This window comes from Lagenorhynchus albirostris, chromosome 7 (genome assembly GCF_949774975.1).
Source record: "Lagenorhynchus albirostris chromosome 7, mLagAlb1.1, whole genome shotgun sequence".
Lineage (NCBI taxonomy): Eukaryota > Metazoa > Chordata > Mammalia > Artiodactyla > Delphinidae > Lagenorhynchus > Lagenorhynchus albirostris.
The window spans coordinates 81,349,583-81,366,689 of NC_083101.1; the positions used below are offsets into that span (position 1 = coordinate 81,349,583).

The 17,107-nt window shown below is 44.2% G+C and overlaps 1 protein-coding gene and 1 long non-coding RNA gene across 4 annotated transcripts in view; one reads left to right on the forward strand and one right to left on the reverse strand.

Annotated features, from left to right (window-relative positions):
• LOC132523742 (uncharacterized) overlaps positions 1 to 17,107 on the forward strand; it is a 42,374-nt gene that overhangs the window by 5,147 nt on the left and 20,120 nt on the right. The gene's annotated exons all lie outside the window — the stretch shown is intronic.
• Positions 15,752 to 17,107, reverse strand: part of RASEF (RAS and EF-hand domain containing) — a 72,965-nt gene continuing 71,609 nt past the window's right edge. The window contains exon 17 of the mRNA XM_060155294.1: positions 15,752 to 16,051. Coding sequence (XP_060011277.1) covers positions 15,946 to 16,051 — 106 coding nt within the window. The 3' untranslated portion in view covers positions 15,752 to 15,945. The remainder of the gene's footprint in view (positions 16,052 to 17,107) is intronic.

A 17,107-nucleotide genomic window follows, 5' to 3' on the forward strand; every position in this document is an offset into this window, starting at 1 on the left:
AAAGGAAGACTTAATACCTGACCTTATTGAAGTTACAGCCTTGTCCAAGAATGTAATCCAAACTGATCGGTGTGGAAATTTCTGGTCCGCACCAGTGAGGTAATCCTTTCCATCCCCCAAAGGAAGATGAGGTAACCTGGCACATAGATCTCCTTCATCCCCTATAGATAGATTACCTAACCCTGAAATAATCTTTTTTTGTTTTTGACTTCCTTGTCATACTCTTAAAAACCTCTCTTTTTCTATAGCCTTTTAGAGCTCCCCTCTACTTGCTAAACGGGTTGCTGCCCAATTCATGAACTGTTCAGTAAAGCTAACTCGATGTTTAAAAAAAAAAAGAGCTAGTGCATCTTCGATTAGGATTGTGTTAGGGTTGGAGTAGGGTACTGTTTGAGTTTAAAATTGGGATCAAAATGGGTCAAGGAGATAAATGTTGTGTTGGGGGTCAGTTTTAAGCTTCTGAGATGGTCTGGAGAGGGACTTAACCTTATGCGTATTGTGTGATACTGATCTGGTTTAGATGAGAGGTTTTGGACATTTTCTGGCCTTCTGCACTTGAGAGTTATAAATGGCCATATGATCCCTGAAGCTGCGATCGACTAGAGGGAAGTAGGCATCTAGCTCCTGGGGAGAGGGAACATCGCAGTTTTCTATCCTGAACTTACCTGGCCATGTAAACATCTTTTGGGTAATACCCAGCAGCATTACCTTTATGAGGTACAGTTATTCTGAGGGTCTCACTTGAAGGACTGGTTTTAGAGTTGTTTGTGAATGGGGCTGGAGTTGAGGTTAGGGTTAGGGTTGAAAGGCATGGACTGCAGTTGAAGTTTGGGGTAGAGCGACACATGTGGTCATGCCCTGTATCAAGGGCTCCTTCCTGACGAGTCAGGAGCTGGTTCTTCACAGTTTCCTGAGGGGGATTTTGACAGAGTAGGTCTGTCTGGTTTACTCTTCCTTTAGATTCTGTTTCTGCTGCATCGGAGAGACTGAGGGTCAGGAGCCTGCGGTAAACTGGGGACGCTCCCGGGGGTAGGGATGGGAGTGTAGGTGAAGGACGGGGCTGCTGAAGAGGGCAGGGGACTGACTTGCTGACCGTGGCGTTCCTTTAAAAGCACACAGCCAAGTTGTTGAGACCAGGGGTGTGTGCGTGGATCCAAGACTGTCCTTATTAAAGGACAGGCAATGGGACAGAAATTACAAACCAGAGTTTCGAGGTGGATAAACAGACCTGGCCTGAGGTGGCCTATTGGTTGTATCGGGGAGAAAGGCTGGGAAGGATGGATTGGGAATGCATTTGTGTTTGTGGGCCTGCAAGATGGGCTGTGTCTGTCTGCACGTGTGTGGTGCCAGTCTGCTGGGGCATGTCTGACTCAGGGTTTTCATGAGTCTGTGTAGGTGTGCTTCCTGAACATGTCTCTGGGTACTCTGAGTTAGCTTCTGAGTGGCATTGTTGACTTTATGTCCTCCTGTGTATGTGTCTGTGTGGCTAGGTGTCTGTACGCATGTGTCTTTGACTGTGTGTGAGACTCTGCTCTGGCCTCTCACTTTCCCCTGACCCTCTCCCCTGATGCGCCCCAGCTGCCAGCACTATTTACTGCAAGAGATTGGCTTCCTTTCCCTTCCCACTCTCTGGATTCCCATGTGTCCGGCTGCCTGCCCAGGGCCCTGCCCCTGAGGCCTCTGTGTGGGGCTTGACCTTGGGAATGATACACTCTGGAAAGCCCCCGATATGCTCTTTACCCGGCTGTGGACCCAGAGAAGTTACAGTGGAGGAGGGGGACAAGGCGGGAAAGGGGGCAGTTGGCAGCATGCACCCCTCCTTCTGGAAACAGAGATCTCCTTCAGGCCCCCTCTTTCCTCCCCACGCTCTCATCCAGATCAAGTATTCAGGGTCCTGGCCTCACTGTCTGTGCGCATGGGAATGGACAGTCCTCCGCAAGCCCCGTTAGGCATCTGGTCCTCTGCGTCCCCCAGCACCTTACAGGCCTGCCTGTGCTCATTCCTCACATCCCCACACACCCTCACGGCTGTCCTCCCTTATTTCCTGTCCCTGCCGTAGACACAGGAACCACTCTTGTCCTTAATTCTGTGACAGCCCAGGCCTGTGCCGTGGAGCAGGTGGAGCAGCCGGCTTTGGATGAATGGTGAGGAGCAGAGGCTCAGCCCCTCTCACAGGTGCAGGAAGCAGCAGCGCCTTGGGGTTTACCCCTGTGCGCATCCTGTGGTTGTTGCCCTCCCTGCGTGGGCTGCAGTGAGGAGGTACAGTAACAAAGCAGCCACGGTCCCTATTTGCTGGGACTTGGTGTTTAACAAGAGAAGTGATTTTGTGGAGAAGCCATTCTCCCGCACTGCAGGCAGTCAGTTGCCTGAAATGCTCTCTGTAGAATTCTGAAATGCTCTCTGTAGAATTCTGAAATGCTCTCTGCAGAGCCCAGGAGAAGGGCTCCAGAAGGTCAGAGCCATTTGCCACGACAGTATGGTATCTCAGAGGGCAGAGGCGAACTCCAAAGTTCCCAAGCAAGCATTGCTATATCCCTAGCATCTACCAGCAATTCTGGAGCAGTGAATACCTGATTTTGTGCCCTGCCATGAGAGTTTTCATTCTGATTTTACTTCTTGAGCCGAGGGGGAGCTGGAAGGTGTGGCTTGCGCTAGGGTTATAGGATGGCATGAGCAAGGCTTCATCCTTCTCCAACATCCTGCATGAATCATAGGCTCTGACTCTGTCTTCTCTCAGCTCTTGATTTTGCTGAGAACTGAGAATCCTGAAGGTCTTGGTTCCAGCTCATCTCTGTGCCCCTAGCCCTTTGTTGCAAAATTTGGTCAGCAGCATAAGCCAATGCCGGCACGTGGCAGGTGGGATACATGGGAAGGACCCGCTCCACCTAAGCCAGGATGTGTGCACATTAACCTCAGCTTCCCACGTGATGCTGCTGTGACCCGTCTGAGTCAATTCCCTTCATTCCGGGCCTCCCTCTCCTCTCCTTGCTCTGTGGCTCTCTGCCCAGCTCTCACCAGGCATGGAGGATGTGCCTGCCACAGGACCCCCTATGATCTTTGGGGATGCTTTAGGAAAACACTGGAGGGTGTGGCTCAGCAGGCCTGGGCCTTGTGCCTCCTCACCTTGGGGGGCCACAGCAGGGCCTGAGCTCCCATCTGTTAGGCACAGAATCACCCTTCAGAGCAGGGACACAGTCATGCTTCTTCGCCTCCTGGCTTTTCTGCATCCTGCTAGCAGGACACATTGTGCTAAGTGCTGGGTCCTATCAGAGGAAGAGTCCTGCCCCACGTCCTGGTTTGATGGTATGTTGAGCCATCCTGGATTTCCTTAGGAATCAGTGAGGCAGGGGCATCCCACAGTCCCCATACCACAGCACGAGGAAGCTACAGCACTTCCTGCCCTTCCTGCAGCTTTTGGCTCCTCTGTGGTAGGTCAGAAGGTGGAAATGCAGACGTGCCACCTTCTGAGAGAAATGAGATGTGCAAAACAGAGGTCCCTTCCATCCACTCAGGGCAGCCTCTTTGTCTTTCTGCTTCCCAGTTCTCTCCTCCTACCCTCAGACATTCCCAGTCTCTGGAGGGACACTAGGATGCCACACCTGCACTGTGCCTCTAGCCTCATGCGCAAGGCTGCCTGCACCTAGAACCTCTCTGCAATCTTTCTTGCTGCTTGTCTTCCGAGAGCACCTTCTTCACACACATGATCAGCAACTCAGCCACCTTGGACACCCACTGCGTACGCTGTAATAGTAGTTTGCCCTCGTAACTTCCAAAATCCGTCTCCACCTGTGGCTTTCAGCTTTGGTTCTTCATACCCCTCCATCCACCCCCAGCCATGGTCCCTTCCCAGCTCCTCACTTACCCTTTTGAGTTTTTGCCCACACTGTCGTACATGGGGGAGCAATCTTTCTTCTAATACTCAAAGTCTTACCTCATTAATGCTTCCTTCTCTCTATTAGCCACCAGCAAAGTTTCTGTGCTTATCCAAGGCCATCTCCTGGACTTGGACATTTGCTCTCATCCCCTCACCTGTAACCACCACAGGGCTCCAGCATTCTCCCTTTGCTCTCCTGCATCATCAGTTTATCACTCCTCAAGTGCATCATTTATGTCAACATCAAATACTTTGTCTCTCACCTTCAAAAAAACCCCTCTCTGCGCCCCTCTTCCTCTTACAGCTGTATCCTTGTTTTTCTGCACCTCTGTGGAACAAACCTCCTTGAATTGATTACACTTGCTATCAGCAACTGCTCTTCTTTCATTCTCCCTTGAATCCACCCCAGTCATGCCTTCACCTCCATCACATGTGAGTCTGTTCTCAAAGCCATGAGTGAGCTCTGTGTGCTAAATCTAGTGTTCAACTCTGGATTCTCATCTTACTTGGCCAATTCAGAATTTTTCATGCAGTTGATCACTTTCTCCTTGCCATATTTTCCCCTCTTGGCTTCCAGTATGTCACACTCTTCTGGATTTCCTCCTTCCTCCCTGCTACTGTTTCTCAGTCTCCTCTGCTTACTGGTTCCTCTTTTCCCTTCCAGTTTCTTTCTTTTTTCTGCTTTTTTGGCTGCACCTCACGGCATGTGGGATCTTAGTTCCCAGACCAGGGATAGAACCTGTGCTCCCTGCAGTAGAAAAGTGGAGTCTTAACCACTGGACCGACAGGGAAGTCCCTCCCTTTCAATTTCTTAATGTTGGAATATCCCAGAGCCCAGTCTTTAGATCTCTCCTTCATTTATACTCATTCCTTTGGTGACCTTACCTGGTCTCTTGGTTTTTATACCTCTGTCTGTCTATCTATCCATCCATCTGTCTATCATCTGTAGCCAGTACCCTACCTGAGCACTATAAGGCTTCTATGTTGAGGATAGACATGGCCTATCCTCAACATAGACCACATTCTCATGGTCTCAGAAAGAAGCAGAGTGATTATAGTTATGAAACTACTGCAGTAATCATAGTAGCAGAGGAGGCAAGAAGAGGTTATATTCTGAATTCATTTTGAAGGTAGGGATAATAGGATTTACTGATGGATCAGAAGCAGATTGTTAGAAATAAAATCAAGGATGACACCAATATTTTTGGCCTGAAAAACTGGCAAGAGAAAGGTGCCATTAACTGATGTGGGAAATACTGTGATTGGAGCAGGTTTGGTATGTGTGATTGGGTGGTGGCAGTGGTGGCACAGGGAATTAGTTCACTTTTGAGATAAACTTTGGACATCCAAGTGTATATTTTGATTAGACAATCTGAGCATGTGAGACTTTCTACTACACAAGATAATGATCTCCATGGAGGCAAGGCCTGTGTCTTGGTGACTGTTAATGTCTGGCATAGTTCCTGGCACATAGTAAGTACTCAAATATTTTAATTGTTAAATGCAAGATGCCTCTCAAGGTCATTTTCATTGTGACCCCTTTATGTGATCCTACAGTCCTCCTCATCAGCTGACTACTTCCTCCTGTGGCAGGACCTCACATACCATAGCACTCATCACACTGATGCAGTAATTTATCTGCCCCCTCAGTCCAGACTTTGGATTGATTCAAGTACTATTAAGGTATTGCTGTACACTAGCCACTATTCTAAGCCCTGGGGATATGAGACTCTATTGTAATTATTCAGGAAAGAAAGAGTGAGAAACTGAACTATAAGCAGAGGCAGTAAAAAATAGAGGAAAAGGGGCAACTTGATACCAAAATTAGAACCCAGTGACTGACTCGGTGTATGGTCTGAGTAGATGTATAGTGACATCCATTCCCTGACATTAGAAAACAGTTTGGTGGGGCGGTGGACGTTTGGAAAATTTGAATTAATTTGCATTGTCTTTGGAGCAAGATGGAGCTTCCCCTGCTTGTTGGCTGTACAACTGGAGCTCAGAGTAAAGGATAGTGCAGAGAAGTGGTTTTGGGAATTACCAGCACATTAATAGTGAATGATGTTTTGGGTATGGATGTACAGTTATTCTCCCTTTCTCAAATGAAGAAACTGGGGCTCAGAAATGTTAAGTAACTTGTCAAATGTCAGAGTTAGGATTCTAACTCTGATGATTTTTTCCACATTCCATCCTTGTGACTTTGACCTTAAAATTTGCATCCTTTCCAAGGGTCACACATTTGGCCTGAAAATTGTAAAAACCACATGCTCAAGGATTTTGTAATGTTTTGCTTGTGTTGTAGTTTTGCTGCCCTTTGTTCATGTTTATCATCTTTCTCTGAAATCATTCTTTGGCCACTTCAGCCAGAAGTTTCCTGCCAAAGGGAAAGGGGTGAGCCGAATCTTTTACTTATACTTAACCTACATCGAGTGGAACAAGCACAGCCCTGAGCTATGCTGTTCTGCCATGGCCTTCTGAAGGGTCTGGGGTTCCAGCCTTCCTTCCAGGGAGACAAGTTCATGCTCCAACCCAGTTAACAGAAGAAGCTAGGACAGGGTCCGCTTATGCCTTCTCAGGAGGTCAAGGGAATATGACTGCCACCATTAAGAGATCCATTCTGCGGCCAGGCTGCTGGTGGTGGTGGATCACCCATCCGGTGGTGGTGCTGGGGGTGGGGGTGGGATGCAGGCTGACTGAACGGGAAGCAGGAAGGAGCTCTAGGAATGTCTCAGAATGACCTCCTAAAACAGTCTGTAGGAGGAACTTCATTCAGTCTGTGAGTGAGGGAGCGTGGAGACAACATGTAGTTTGGAGGGGCTTACATTTCTTAGTAGATGCTTACAGATCTCAGCTTGCCTCTCAGCCACCTCCCTCCCCAGCTTTCTCCATTTCAATCCAAGGGTTTTAGAGAATTTCACATATTTACATGAATGATAAACAGATATTTCTCTGAAATAGCCAATTATTGGACATCTTCAGAAAGAGGTGAAGGGGCCACAGACCCTCTTCAGTTCTGAGCCTTTTATCTGATTGTTAAAGACTTACGTGTGGCATTAAATTCTAGATTCCTGGCCACTTTCTGGTCTGGTTAATGGGACAGGACAGTTTCTAAAGCCTTAAAGTTTTCTTTTGACAGTCAGGGTGAGTAGTTCTGGTGCTTTCTGAAATGCAGTGGGACATAATGAAGAAATGGGGAAGGATGACAGGAATGAAGGGCTGGAGCTGGCAAGCTTATATGATGCAGTCTTTGGTTGGGGAAAGGACAGGAGTCATCCTCTAAGGGGAAGGCACCAGGCAAATCCTGGGAGGGGATACAGCCGACTGAGTTTAGCACCATATAATATACATGAAATACATATAAATATACATATATAAAAATAAGTATATATAAAAGGATACATGAATATTCAGGGAGGCAAGGCTGGTGGAAAGGAGGAAAGTGGTGACGGATCCCAGGTATAGGTGGTGTAGAAATGAGACACCGTGCAGGGCTGAGTACAGGCTGCTGGCAGGAACTCGACCAGCTCAGGTATTTTCCATAACATTTTATGGAAAAAACCCGAATGAACTTTTTGGCCAACCCGTTATGTTTAGAAAACCTCTTGTGTTTGTGGTTCTTTCCCAGAAGCTTCAATGCTAAACCCACTGCTCTTTTATGGGCAAACAGATTGCAGCTGAGATTTACTCAGCTCCTTCCTCCAAAAGTATTGGACCTTGAGTTGGCTTCCTGGCTCTAAGCTCCTTTGAGTGCAAAGCAGATTGGCTTTTCTCCCTTACACGCCCTGGTTAGGAACATCCCAGCTTCTGCCCCAGGTACTCAGACCCCCATCTACATGGTCTTCCTCTCTGCTTCTGTCCCTGCCTACCCTTGGGGTGGGGGACAAGCCCCTCTCCATGTCCTGCTGTGATCTTCATTCCAGGTGTCATTCATTCCATGCAGCTGTTAGGCAGTGGAAGTGGGATATAGGCAAGAGAGCTACAGCAGCCTCCCAGGTGAGTTCTCCAGAAAGATCTAACGAATAACCAACAGGGAGCAGAGAGGGGAGATTCTATCAATTGCTTTTGACATTTGATTGTGTTATCTTGCTTTCTCTGTTGTCTCCTTCTGTAACAGCTATTTTTGGATATTGGACTTCCTTCCTCTCCTGGTTTCTCTTTCTTTGCACTTTTCTTTCTGTAAGACTCCTCAAATCTGTCTTTCAAACTCTGTATTGTTTACTTTTTTGTAAACTTAGGCTGTCATGTTTTGAATTCCTAAGATCTTATTTTTGATTTATGAATGTTCCTTATTGATAGTATCTTGTTCTTGTTTCATGGCTGCAGTAGTTTTGTCTATCTCTCTAAATATATTAATGATAGATTTTTTTCTCTGCATAAGCTCTGTTTCCCTAAGTTGATATTTTTTCTGTTTTATTTGGTCTCTGTTTTCCATGTTAGAACCTTTCCACAAAAATCCAGTGATCCTTCAGGTGTTCAGGGGAGCTAACATCCTGATTGAAAGTTCTGAGTGATGGGAACGACTTGCCAACTTTGAACTTTACTGTAGGGTGATGGAGGCAGGGTGCATTTCTTAGAAAAGGTCTTTCCTCTTATCTGGTCATTACTCCAGGGAAAAGTCTTTCAATCTCTGGAAGATAAAAGCATCAGTGTTCTGAAAGCTGAGTGGGTAGTATTAGCTTTTAGCACTGAGCGCTCAGATTACATATTGTCATTTAACTCCCCTGCTTTTTGAACAGTACCAACACATCTAGCATCCCTCTGTTTTACTCCAGAAAATACATCTCCAGACTTTGGTCAGAGTAGTAGTGGCGTAGCATGAGAGAACAATATTTAAGGATAAAACTGCTTCTCAAACTACTTTCACCCCACCTTCCCTTATACTCCCAGTTCCAGCGGTACATGCTTCTGCCTTTGGGAAATTGGCAATGTAAACCTAGATTGCTCTCAGCTTTCCCCCACTAGCTTAGAATTCAGCTTTCTTAGGTTGTTAACTCGGTTCCAAGTTTTCCATCTACTCTCCAGCTTCATTATTTTGTTCCTATTGTCTTCTGCCTTTGTGGCTCTGTATCTTTAAAAGAAAAACCCATTTGATTCTAGTTTCAGTGGGGTTTTAGAGAGGAGAAAAATGCTATGCCATCTCACCCCAGAAAACATTCACTATTTCTGCTTCTTAACCCAATTATCCTCAATCTTTAACCTTTCTTACTTCCTCAGCCCATATTCATGGCTATAAGAGGGATGATTAAATCAGACTAGTTTCAGAGCTGCAGTTATAAAGGCAGGAGGTGGATTACTACACATTCCTGCAAGGACCACATTTTATCCTTAAACTTCAGCACACTTGATGGTCAAGAACAATTGGCCACATGCATTCTTTTTCTTCTGTGAGCTTTGGCTTGCTAACATATAAAACAGCATCTATAATGTTAACATCATGCTCCCCTTGCTTGGAACCTGGAGGGGAGTGTATCACCAGTAAGTGGTAGTCAGGGATGTAGGACAGAGCAGGGGGACCAATCCCTGCTTCCCACAGCGAGCTTCCAGGCTGAAGCAGAACTGAACTGGATCAGGGAGAGGACTAATACCACTAAGTCAAGCTTGGAGTTTTGATTACTATGTGGGAATTCTCTTCTGAATATACTATGTTTGTAGCTTCTCACCCAGGGCAGGGGTTCTTACTTAGGGCCATGGACCCATTGGGTCTATGGGTAAAAATCTATATTTCTACCTTGAATGGGAAAAAATTACATGTTTATTTTTTACTAAACTCTGATTGGAATTTAGCATTTCATTTAATATAAAATGCTAGCAACAAACCCCAATAGGATTATTGGTATCTGTGACTGGGAACAGTCTTTCAGTATCATTGGTTTCCTTAATAATCCTATGTATTTCATTTTATTCATTTAAAAACACTATTCCAAGGGGCTCCTCAGCTTCAGAGGAGTCTGTGACATTAAAAAAACCCTTGAGACCCTGATCTAGAGGAATCTTAAGTCATGAGGCTGCTGAAGTGTGCACTGAGAGTGGGGAAAGGTTACCCCCACTCAGTAAAGTCTAAAGGGCTGCAGGAGACAGAAATCATCCAGCATGCCAGGCACACCAGTAACCTGCTCATCTTGGTGAGACATGCAGTCTCACCAAGTCTACCATGGGCATTGGGGGTAGAAATCATGGGGGAGAGGCTCTAGCTCAGACCCCAGGGTTGGGTAGAGCTGCTGGGAGGAAGCGGTCTCTGAAGTGAGATGTGCAGGACAGACAGGAGTTGGGCAAGCAGATGACGAGAGCAGACAGAGTGGTGTTCCAGGCAGAGAGTGGAGCTGAGTAAAGGGCTGGAGGGGAGAGAGCAAGGCTTGACGGAGGGACAGTTTCCTGTGCTCGACTGGGGACTTTGGGGTGGAGAAAGAGGGGGAGGAGGCAGAATGTGGATCTTCTTTATTTGTTTACAAGTTTGTTGTCAGCCTCCACCAGAACGCAGTCGGCTTCAGATCTTACTCACTCTGCATCCCCTGGGTCTAGAATTGCACCCATGACACAGTCAGGCTCAATAAACATAACTGAATTAGCAAAGGAACAGTTAGGAGTCAGATCACAGAGGGCCTGAGGGGTCATGTTAAGAAATTTTTGGATATTATCTAAGAGTACATGTGTCTGTTTCTGAAATGACTGATCAAGAAGAGAAGATATTTGTGGCGAATTAAAGAGCATTAGTTTTACTCCTAAAAGTACACTGGAACTCATAGAACTTCCTCTGAAGAGATCTTTATCCAGCTCTTGAGTTCTACCCTGCTGCCTAGCAGTGGGAAGATGTGCCAGAAAACTGGGATTGAGGAATTTTCAGAAAGCTCAAATCCTAAGGACAGTCAGCGACTCTATAAAAATGTATGTCAAATACCACGAAACATGGTTCCTGAACTGCCAGCCTGAGAGGTCACGAGTTAAAGGGCCTTACAACTAAATTCCCATTCTACAGAAATTTAAGAAATATAAATTCACAAATAAACCTGATATGCAGCAAAAAAAATTAAAACTGGGTAATTATTCTTAGAATTTTGCACTTGAAAATTTAGCTTAACCTGTAATTCAAGTTGAAGCATTTGTGCCTATTTTCCCTTTTCAGCTATGAAAACATCTTAATGTCTAGATCTGGAAAGAAAAGATGTTATTTTTTATTTTAAGGCTTGCAAAACAATATGCTTTGTTGGAGATTCATTCCCATCCTGTGGACTTTTGGATATATACACAGGAAATCCTTGTCAACAGGCTATTGGTCATAGTATAAAGGTTAGTTTCCATTTAAATAACCCCAATACCCACCACCATTTTTACTGTCATTTAGATTTGAAAGCCCAGTCAGAGCTCTGTTACATTCTTCCTCCTTTCAACTACTTCATCCAGTCACCCCTTAATAAACGGAGAGCATACGCTTATAAGGACTCCATTCACAACTTTCCATTCTAACTTTCAGGCCCTCATTTTTCTCTCAATGATTTCCTTCTCTTTTAATCTACTCTTTACAGAATATTCTGTCCTATATGATACCCCAACTTTGTGCCTAATGAAATATCAAGAATATACGTGGGAGGTAAATGAACTTATGTCCAAGTGAATCCTCTACAATGCCCCATTCCTCAAAGTAATCTGGTAAATTTCGGGAGTTCTGTCATATTGATGGTAGTACCCAGGGCCCTGAGCAAGACCAATGGGATCAGTGGTGCTTCAAAAGTTTTTCTTTTTTCACTGAGGGTGATCAAAATGCCAGGTACTATTCTGAGCCCTTTTCATACATACACTCATTTAGTCCTCACAACCACTCCATGAGAAAGGTACTGTTGTCACCCCTATTTTACCAATGAAGAAGCTGGGGTACACAAAGATTAAGCCCCTTATTCACAGTTACCGACTAGTAGGTACATGAGGCCAGGTTCAAACCCAGGCAGGCTGGCTGCAGAGCTCAGACCTGTGGCCACCAAAATATGTTGCCTCTTATTTATACTGTCCTTGTGTATTGTGTATGTATGTCTCTGTGTATGTGTGTCTGCAGAAACTCTGCAAAGCCTGCCTTTAAACAGTTAATTCTTTGATTTCCCATTCAAGCACTGTGTATAGCAGAGGGGAGGCAGCAGCAGACAAGAGGGATAAAGCTCAGAGGCTATGTCTAGTTAAACAAGTAGGAGGGCAATAAGGATGCTGACCAGTTAGGAAGGGGGCTCTACAGGTGAAAGCAGGCAGCCTCATCCTGGTTTGGGGTTGAGAAGGGAAACTTCCTGAAGGAAGTGATGTTTAAACTAAAGCAGAAGGATGAGCGGAGTTAGCTAGGCAGGGTGGGGGGCCACGCAGGGGTGTCAGAGGAGGGGCCTAACCCCTGAGGTCATGAGAACTGCCAGAGCACGTCCTGAAATTTTTCTACAAAAGCCTTACTGTTGCTGGCTGTCACACCCCAAGCTGATTGACCTGTAGCCCTGCTGGCCGAGATGACGTGATGTGCCACAGTACCACACACCATGTGTTCATCCTTTTCTCTCTCAGCCAGCTGCCCAGGCCAGTGTTTTAGAGGCAGGGTTTCACGTAGGCACATCGTAGGACTAAAATTACTTCAGCGATGCCTGCAGCAAAGCTGAAGGAAACACCAGAAGGCCAAAGCAAGCATGCTTTATTGAATTTATGATGTAGAAAATATTTGTAGTTCCTTAGACATTTGCATTGCTATAAAAATTACACTTTACGGGATAATTATTAATGGTTTGAAGAGAAATAAACAGTATAAACGAAATATAGCCGATACCATGAAAATGTCAATCATGTAAATCAAAATCATAAAATAATTATTCAGTACTCAGAGGCCTTCTTAATATATACATATGAAATTTCTCATACACATATACAATAAAAGCCCACAAAAAACGTGACTCCGAAGCCGATCACTGTACAAATATGAAAATAAATATCTTTAAACTCAATTTTATCTTCAGCAAGAGGGTTGTACGGTTTGGCTTCATGCAAATCACATTTAGTATTAAATAATCAAATGTCACATATGTCATATAAAGCAGCAAGTGGAAAAAATAAATTATGAAAATGCATGAGGCTAAAAGTTAACAGTGAAAAATGTCTCCATAGCCAATGTTCTTTTCCATGACAAAACTAAAATATTATCCATTGTGTCAGGATACATAAAAAAGAGTGTAGTTTAACTGTGATTTTAAAAGCTCTCCAAGGAAAAATTGAGACAAGTTGAGTTACTTGCATAGAACTATGCAAGTGTAGCAAATTAAGTTCAAGTTAAAAACATTAGTTATTTTTGTTCTTACCAAAAATATACTCTAAATTTGAGAACATCTTCACGAAGTCAAATGTTAGTAGTAATCTTGGTTTCCTAGCAAGGCAACTGAAAGAGCTATAAGTAGCTTTTCTTTAAACAAGATTGCTAACCAGAGCTGTAAGTCTCTAATGGAGCCATAAGTCTCTAATTTGGATTTTGTTGCAAAAATATCTATTCAGGTTCAATTAGTTAAAGATGATTGCTTTGTTTATCACAGGCACCTATGTAATCTAATCAATTTGGGTGCACTGGCTGTACAACCCAGAAGCAAAGACCAAGATAATACTTCTGTATCAAAGGTATACTATTATATACAGATTGTAAGACAAATATAGACACTTTGTGGGAAAATAAATAAAGACAACACAATAACATGTATACCAACACAGTTTTGTGCAATTGCACCAAACACCTAAACTTGAGTACCATATATCACACATAGGTGTCAGGCCTATTCTAACCTAGGCTCCATAGATGCCACCTAGGCAAACAGCAGTGGCAAAACTTTCATCACACCATGGCACAAAAATAACCATCCCTCCCTGGTTCAGTTTGACAATTCCCCACCAGCAAGGCATTCTTTTTGGTAAAAAATGTAAACTTTTTTTTCTCCTGGGACCAAAAAACAGAAAACAGGAATCCATGGTAGAGTTGTTGAGGACAGAACCAACTTTCCAGTAAAAACAAAAAACAAAAAACAAACCCAACTAGATCTCACCAGTAGAGAGAAGGCACACTTTGAAAAGCTAAACGGACGTTGTGGCTAATTATAATCTGTGTGTGCTAACATGATCATAAAAATCATAAATAGAATTGTTTTAATTCTACAAAATTCTACAAGAGGGATGTTTTTAGCTTATGTATTACAATAAATAAGAGCTATTATTTAAGTTTTTTCAGCAGGCTACTTGGGGCCTGGACCTATGAACAAAGGTAAGTTCAAGACTCTAGTTGGGAATAACTTAGCTGGTTCAGGCCACTGAAAACCAAAACCAAAAACCAAAGAGCATGCCTTGCTGACCCACCCTGGGGTCAGGTACTGACTCCTTTGGCTTTTGGAGACATTTCAGTGGGGAAGTCTGGGAGGCAGTACGGCTTCTAGGAGGGCAAAACCTATCAGGCTGTTGGTGAGGATGAGTCCCTAATCACCTGAGACAAAGGACTCTGAGTTACCTGTACCCTAACCACAATTCCTCTTCAAAAGAGGGGATATTCCAAAACTACACATAACATTTCTTTCACTGTTCATTATTTAAGGAGGAGAATGCTGGCAACCAGGGAGTTAGGGGATTTGCGTTTTTCTGGAGATTATACTCTTAAACCATGGGTAAACCATGGGGAGGTTTGAGCATGCATATTTTCATTCAGCAAAATGTTAAATCAATACTAGTGTATTTTTTGAATGAGATATAATTCACATACCATAAAATTCACCATTTAAAGTATACAGTTTAGTGGGGTTTAGTATATTCACCAAGTTGTGCAACATTACCACAATATAATTCCAGAACATTCTCATCATCCCGCAAAGCAACCATAGACCCATTAGTAGTCACTCTCAGTTCCTCCCTTTTACCAGCCCCTGGCAGTCTCTTGCTGGTGTTTTTTTTTTTTTTAAGTGAAGTGTGACAACTTTCCTGGGCATTGTATTTTCAGTTGCATGTAGCTTTATATTTTTTCATTAGAATTTTTAACAGTGAATTCAAACCATTGACTTTATAAGTATTCTGAGATTAAAAAATACCCTCTTTTATATACAAACTATTTTTGTCCCCCAAAACAACTATTTTGTTTTCTTTCTTTATATATAAAAAATAGATTTTTCTGTCTCCACTGGAGCTTAAAACATTACCATTTTTTCTCAAATTCTGTTCTTGTACAAGAAGTGAGAAAAATTAATACCCCAATATTTTAAAAGTACAGACAGGGCTTCCGTGGTGGCGCAGTGGTTGAGAGTCCGCCTGCCGATGCAGGGGACGTGGGTTTGTGCCCCGGTCCGGGAAGATCCCACATGCTGCGGAGCGGCTGGGCCCGTGAGCCATGGCCGCTGAGCCTGCGCGTCCGGAGCCTGTGCTCCGCAAGGGGAGAGGCCACAACAGTGAGAGGCCCGCGTATGGCAAAAAAATAAATAAAAAAATAAAAAAGAATTAGAAGTACAGACAAGCAGAGTCCTTATTAACTGTGGGCCATCATGCTCTCCTTCTCACTCCTTAAAAGAGCTACAGAGCTGAGAGGGCCTAGGCCTGAAAGGCTAAGCTGCTTGTTTACAGATGAGGAAATGGATCTAATGTGGGTTGGCAACACGTCTGAGACCACAAGGCTAGTTTACAGCAAAGCTAGGATGGTAACCCCCTTTTATTAGTTTTCTAGTATTGAATATTGGAAGTAAATGTCATAGGTTATTTACCACATGAACCTAATTACGTCAGTGAATTTCTTCTATAGCTTTGATCTGAGCATGTGCTTTTTTTTTTTTTTAACCCCTTTAAAAACATTTACACATTATCTATTAAGACTCTGTAAGGATAAGACAGGTATATTTAACCAGGGGGCCCAAATCACTCATTGAAACATAGCAAAAAAGAGCCGAGGTTCTGGAGGGACCTGAGAGCACAGTTCAGATTTCCCACACTGTAACTCTCCATACGACAGGGCCTGTAGGACGTACCACTCCATGTAGGAAGCAGATAAGTCACGTACATTCAGTACTCTGGGAATGAAGGCTTCGTGGGCCAAGGATCTTTTGGATTTAACCATTGCAACAATTCTTCATCTGGGTTGACTTTTTGGAACTGGTCCCACTCAGATTGGTAATGGATTTGCTGTCATGCTCATCAGTTCTTTTTTTCACTTCCCTGGAGGGAGAGAGAGACACACAGAGAGAAAGGAGATTACTGAGGTATAAAACTGAACCATAAACAACTCTGTAGAAATAAAAGAGCACTGCTGAGCACTTGCTGTGTGCCATCCAGACAGTGTTCTAAGTGCTTTGTAGGTGTTGACCTATTTAATCCTCACAACAACTATATGATTTTGTTGTGCCCCATTTTATGTGAGGAAAGGCAAAAAAGAGTTAAGAAATTTCCCTTAGGTTACACAGCTGGAGAAGTGGCCACACAGGTGGGCTCCAGTGCTCACATTCTCAGTACCAGGCCACACACTCATGCATGCACACACACACACACATGCCCAGGTGCCTATACACATGTGCACACACTCACATGCACACACACAGACTACTCTTGCTCTCTCCTGTGGTTTTGCATGGCTTATAGTCTGCACACGCACAGGTCACTCCTTAGGACTCTGGAACCTGGCTCCCACCCCCAGCTAATGCTTAACATTAACAAAAGCAATGATGACTTTATAACCATTCTGTAATTATACAAGATCGTGGAGATAACAACAGATGGTTAAAATCCAGAAAAAATGTCTTCCTTTTGCCTCTTCCTAAATTTCTTTTAGAAAAAACTGCTAGAGGCAACACTGGACCAAAGATCTCCATGATCTTATGAAAGCCCCCTAGGGAAGTCTCCTATCCCTGGGGATGCTTGTGAAATACACACATCCTGAAGTCCCACCTTAGACAAGCTGAATGGCAAACTCTGTGGGTAAGGAGAGTGTGACAGCTTGTCCCCAAGACAACCCCCAAGAGTTCTGCCTCTGCTGTCAGTGTCTGGTGCCCCCCATTAAGTGGTGAAGCTTGTGTCACTCCCCCATGGTCAGCACCGGCTCTGTGACTGCTCAGACCAATAGAATGGCGAGGAAATGGTGTGCTAAAACTTCCAAGCCAGGCATTAATAAGGCCTGACTATTTTGAGCTGCCATTTACGAAGCCCAGTGTTCCTCACTGGAGAGAGGGCAGCAGAGAGGTCCAGGGGGCTGAGATGCCACAGGGAGGAGCACCCTGG